Source organism: Cynoglossus semilaevis, chromosome 15 (assembly GCF_000523025.1).
Source record: "Cynoglossus semilaevis isolate Cse_v1.0 chromosome 15, Cse_v1.0, whole genome shotgun sequence".
Taxonomy (NCBI): Eukaryota; Metazoa; Chordata; class Actinopteri; order Pleuronectiformes; family Cynoglossidae; genus Cynoglossus; species Cynoglossus semilaevis.
This window is the reverse complement of record NC_024321.1, coordinates 18,359,210-18,365,405: the sequence shown is the minus strand read 5'-3', so window position 1 is coordinate 18,365,405 and position 6,196 is coordinate 18,359,210. Positions and strand designations below refer to the sequence as shown.

The following is a 6,196-nucleotide window of genomic DNA, read 5'->3' as shown; positions in this document are numbered from 1 at the left end:
AGTAAAGACATTTCTACAAAGTGATATTTGGGAATTGAAAAGCAAGTGTCAAATTATACAAAATACCCTCCACCCTTTATTTTAGCTTATTGACTTTTGTTGCTGAAGAACCAACCTCCAGGTCAACTTACACCCATACACGAGTCACATAAACAGCAGTGATGTCCGATATTAACTTTCTACCGATATGCCACATGCCGATATTTTCCAAACACTGAATTTGCAGCTCATTTTTTATAAAATTTGCAGCTCATTTTTTTTAAATAAAATGTGCTGCCATCTAATGACTTTCACTTTATTTTTTATTTTAATAAAATGTGCTGCCATCTAGTGACTTTCACTTTAACATACAGCCATTTATCCCCAACAGTATCTTTAGAGCACCCATCATTTGGCAAAAACCCAGGAATTGTTTTATCGGGTTTTCATTATCGGAACAACCGCTAACGAATGTTACAGATATTAGATAATTACGCTAATATCGGCCGATAATATCGATCGGCCAATATTTTCTGGACATCCTTAATAAAAAGTTTCTCTTGATCATCCTCTTCACAGGGACAGCTGGGACTTCTGGAAATAGCAGGGTATTCTGGGAAATATCTACAAAGTGGCGACAGAGCTCTGGGGGGCCATCACTCACAAACATGATAAACATGTCACATGTGGTAATGAACTTCATGTCTCTGGAGGCGACTTGTGCTAAAACACACTAATACTTGTGTATATTCTGCACGGTACACGAGGAGCTGTGTGTAGTGGGGGAGCAGCAGGCGGACACAGACAGATCTGGGATCAGTGGGTTCTCGTCATGACTAAAACGAGCAGCAGCCGCAGCAGCTCTCGTCTACAGGAGTCCAGGCTAAATGTTGCAACACAATATCAACGGCTAGGACTAGTCTGCGGGAAGTCACAGCAAACAAACACAAATAAAACATCAGTAGCATCGTCGGTTAGCAGGCTAACGCAGTTCATCAGAACACAACCAGTCAGCAGAGGGCGTGATTGTGCAGGGAGCTGTAAAGAGTTGGTTAATATAGTGTAGCAGAGGATAAAGGCCGGGCTGGAACACAACACTGTAACTGACACTAGTGCATCACTGGGGAGGAAGCAGGAAAAGAAGAAAAGGCTGAAAATAGAGATCTATACAAAACAAAACAACAACTCAACGCTGTTCCCTTCTGTTCCAACATCAAACCAGCTTCTCGCACTCACTCCGACTCGTTTCACCCTGCGTTCACAGTTTGCAGATCTTGGTCTCGGTCACAAACTTGTTGGCAAAGTGCTGGATGGTGAAGCACTCGTTATCTGCAGAACGTTTCTGGATGCCTCCACCTGACGAACACAGAGGCCGGGAGAATGAGTACACGAGTACTGGTAGTTAATACCATTGACACTGTGTATATATATACATATAACAATTTAAATGGTTATATTTCTGATGGCTGATGGATTGGCTAACGAAGCTAACAAAGCTAACGAAGCTGAGTTATATATATCAGACTGGACCGGCGTTGCATCCTGTACGTTTCCTTTCCGTCGCACAGCCGGCGGATGTAGTAACCCAGAGGTTTGACGTCGTCGATACGCTCCGTCACCACCAGGTCCTCATGGACCAGGTAGCTGCGGTAGGATCCAGACTGGGGGAGGACAAGAAGGGATGTGTCAGAATGGCATCCTCCCTGATGGTTATACACTATACATGAATAATGTTGTCATTTTTTTTATGTAGTGTATTCTTCATTTGTGTTGTTTTAAACACTTTTCTTTACAAATTTAATGACAAAAATATTATATATATATATATATATATATATATATATATATATATATATATATATATAAAATAAGGGAATATAATTTAGGTTTATGGCAGTTTAACAGAAAATACTCAGATCTGTTTTTTTTTATACCATATTGAATTTTGGTCAATAAAAAAAAATGAAAAAATGAAAGTGACAACTTCTGCTCACCATCAGCTGTAAGAACAGGTCAATGAGGTCCTGCGGGGGGAGCACCACCGATGTGTTCAGATGAATGACAAAGCAGGTCCTCAGAGTCAGGTCCAGATATGCTGTCAGTTTCTGCACGCACACACACACCACACACACAGGGTCATTTCTTTGAGTTTGAATGACAGCTACACATCTTCAGCGTTTCAGTGGGTGAGACTCCGTCTTCCTCACCCTCTTAAAGTCGTGCAGTATATATGCGGGGTCACCAGGTCTGAAGTGTGGAGGGGGGACGCTGATGACCGCCATGTTGTCGGAGATCTCCACCTCCTCCTCTATACGGGGCAGGTAGTACGGCTGGTTCTCTCCAAACACCTCGTGTGGCCCGTCATTGTACTGCATGGTGCCATGATAGAGCCTCTGATGTGGGACAGAAATGTTAAAATGTTTTTTTTTTTTTAATTTCATCTCTCTGACACAAACTGGAAATAAAAACTTTAACTGATCTTTTTGCTGTGATGTTTTTCTCCCATCTTGTTGATGTGATCACATGACAAACTGGTCTTTATTTACATGTCAACATTTGCCTGTGCACCGACGCCAGCAGCAAAGCACGTGACCCTGTGGTAATCTCTCACAGCCAGTGGACTCTCTGTCTCCCATCTGTCTCTGTCTCAGTGAAACATTATCGACGCGGAAATCTGCAGTAGCAGATTGAGACGACTAGAGGGAGCCAAAGTACATGTTCTCTTCTTTTTTAAATCCTAGGTAAGTTGCACATTGAGGTCAATGAATATCCTTTAAGAGCAGAGCAGCTTCATTTATTTGCTTGAATTTAATTATTCTGCACTGAAATGTTAAATGTTTGCAGTAACACGGTTAGGAATTAGTAAAGTACAGTAAAATAACTATATAAAAATGACATCATGTGTGGATTTTGAATATCAACAACACCGGATAATGAAATTAAAAAAAAGCCTTGGACACACATTTAGTTACACACATGTGCATACACACACAAAGTACACAGTACCTTTGGTGTGAAATAGCGATACAGACAGGCTCCGCCCACAATTAGTCCACTCAGAATGAAGGCGATGCCCAGCAGTGTGAGGAGACACCGACCTGTGGAGCCTTCATGGATGACCGGGGCGGAAGCCAACTCTGGATCCTGGGAGGGGGAGAGAGAGCGAGAGAGAGGAAGAGAGTTAGAAACTTCAGCAAACTCCTACTTTAGGTCCATCTAGTGGCAGCGATGTTTGGGGAAAATTGCAGAACATTAGAAAAAAAACAATGTGATATAACAGTAATTACCAGTAAATAATACACACATCAAGTATGAGTGTGCAGTCATAGCAGGTTCACTGTGTCAAATGTAATACTGACAACTGTCAGAGGGAGGCGATCAGGAGTCTGACGGACAGACTGGCTGCTAAACCTTGGTGTTTAACAAATCTCTTGTTAAAGCTGCTGCTGTGTCCAAGCTGCAGCTCACGGCCTGGACGTGGACCACTGACCCTCAGAGTCTCGTGGATAGGTTTATTCACTCTGCTGTCATCTACCACCCAGAGACTGCTGTCCCAGCATGCAACAGCACAGATGATGACGAGAGGGTGATTATGATGAGTTAGTGACTTACGGAAATTGATCAAGAGTAGATTGATCAGCAGAGTAGATGTGGGAATAGACTTCCTGTTGGAGGAAGTTGACAGCAAGGGTGAGGGGTGAGGTGGGGGGTGATCTCTGCTCCCCAGGAGTGAGTTGAAGAGTGAAACGCAGAGGACAGAGTTCACTGTGTTTATGTCTGTGTACAACGACAATAAAGATGATTCTTCTTCAGATACACCTCAGTATTATTATTATTATTGTTATATAATTCATCTCCATTTCCTAAAGTTGACCGATCTTTCCACTCCCACAGAGCTGGGCCTGTGTGGACGGTCCCACCCACCTCCCGTTGACTCCCGCTGCAGCAGGTGCTACATGGACGTGGATGCTTTCTACCAACCAACCAACCGACCAACCAACCAACCCCCCCAAAACAACACCTTCCCAAGAATAGCACGCTAGCTCACAATGACAGTAGCATGCGGAGCTAAGCTCAGAGCTGACCGTGTTGGAGGCCTGCAGTCTCAGCCTCTCCTTGCTGCAGACACCGCTCTCTTCTCTTCCCTCCCCCCTCTCTCTCCCCCACTGTCCTCCGTTAACTCACCTTCTCCGCGGCCACAGTCATCTCTTTACCCAGCGCCTTCTGCGCCAGGGCCGAGTTGAAGGCGATCTTCACCATGTTGTTGCAGCGTCGGTTTGTTGCCTCTTGTGTGAGCAGACAGTTGGAGCTGGAGGTGGAGATGGTCGCTGTTCGACTGCGTCGCTTCTCAGTAAAGCCGCTCTGTGACGCACTTTGCAGCCTCGGCTTTATCCGCCACTTCCGGTCACTGCAGCGTCTCCCGAATCTGACGCTGCTGAGTTTTTAATTTAAATACAAACAATAAAACGGAAACACGCACGTGTTCGAATTCACATTTATAAAACACGGGTTTTTATATATATTTTACAAACGTTGTACTAGTCTTGTTTTTATTTGTAATTTGGCGCCATCCTGTGGCTGCAGGCGGGAACTATCATCACCATCATCATCATCCAAACCGATTCCCGTCTGTGTTTAAAAAACCAGAAGCCAAACTGATCTAAAATGTTGTCCGTAAACATGTGGAGTGACGTCACAGTTCAATTCAAACGTTCATCGGTAGCGTTTATTTCCACATTCAGCAGAATTCCTGTAACTTCTGTGACAAACTGCACAAGACAACAAGCGTGCGTGTACGCGCGTTTGCGTGCGCGTGCACGCCTCATGTGAACCTGGCACAGGTCACAGAATCTGGAAATGATTCAACCAGATCATAGATGCTTCAGTTGTCTTTACCCGTGCATGCACGTGTGTGTGTGTGTGTGTGTGTTTGATGCAAAGTCAACATGGCTTCTCTTCAACAGTGCTTTGATTCTGAGGTCATTTCCCCTGAGTTTTCTCTCCGAGGAACCGAACACACGTCCATCACTTTCTGTTCTTCTGCCTCTCGTCCTTTCATCCTATCAGCTTCGACCGTCGTTTCTTTCTACCTGAGCCAACTGCAGTGTCCTTCATCACATGCACATGTGAGCCGCCCTTTTTTTCACCTGCCACTCAAACCTCGGCCTCTCCTTCGTTCCCGGGGTTTTAGAATTATTTTCCCCCCGTCGTCTTTTCATCACTTCTTGCATCACGCAGACAGTTGAGGGGCAACAGTAGGGGGAGTCAGAGTGAAGAAAAAAACCAACAAAAAACTGGGTTTGAAGAGGCCCAACTTACATCATGTGTTACAGAATTTTAGTCTGCGGAGAGAGCTGCGGCCTTACAGCGGAAAGGTCAGGGGTTTGTGTACCACTGTGGGACCACAGACCAGTGTTTTATCTAGTCACTTAAAATGTTTGAAAATCAAATGTATTTAAATCCACTAAAAAATAATTCATTATTTTTAAAACAAATATTAAGCAAAATTTTCCAATTCAAATTACATTTCGTAGACACATTTTTGTCAACTGTTACTTTATGTATTTATATATATATATATTTAATTTTTTTTACCTTTGAGATAAGGTACAACCAGAGAGTGTCGGGCCGCAGTGCCTTAAGGAGAAGCGCTTTAAATGCAACCCTGGTGCAACTCAATCCTGAACTCCACTCCGACATCACTCCGTTCCCACCAGAGCTCAGTACGGAATTATCACATTTCCCAGAGGTGAGCCAATGGGAGAGGGCGATGAGGAGGAGAGCGACGGAGCAGAGGCAGCTTTAGAAGCCGATACCTACAGGAAACACTCATTTGTCACCGCTGTCTGAACGCCACATGTGTGTGTGTGTGTGTGTGTGTGTGTGTGTGTGATGCACTCTGATATTGATGGGAGACCAAAGAGTGAGGCTCAGCCTCATCCCTCTCTGCCACATGTTGCTATGATCTGCTGTTTTTGGTTTTCCCATACTCTGCTCTCTCTCTCTCCCTCCCTCCCTCTCTCCCTCTCTCTCTCTCTGTTCTTCTCTGACCACGGAGTGTTTTCCCACTTGAAGCACATGGTGATTATGGCAGGTCCACAGGACACTTGTCAGTGACGTTATGAAACAGTCTAAATATATGGATTAACAGCAGCTCTGTGGTCTGTTGTTACCATAGCAGTTCTTTACTCCCCCCCCTTTCCCCCCCCCTCTCTCC

General features: G+C 44.4%; 1 protein-coding gene across 1 annotated transcript; it reads right to left on the bottom strand.

The window, feature by feature from the left end:
• Positions 1 to 305: 305 nt before the first annotated feature.
• On the bottom strand, positions 306 to 4,375 carry LOC103391320 (integral membrane protein 2A). Its single transcript, XM_008327541.3, has 6 exons — positions 4,165 to 4,375; positions 2,986 to 3,123; positions 2,187 to 2,372; positions 1,974 to 2,084; positions 1,499 to 1,640; positions 306 to 1,338 (listed from the first exon to the last, which is right to left on the bottom strand). Exons 1-6 carry the CDS (start codon positions 4,237 to 4,239, stop codon positions 1,238 to 1,240), a joined length of 753 nt encoding a protein of 250 aa, XP_008325763.1. The 5' UTR covers positions 4,240 to 4,375; the 3' UTR covers positions 306 to 1,237.
• Between the last annotated feature and the right edge of the window lie 1,821 nt (positions 4,376 to 6,196).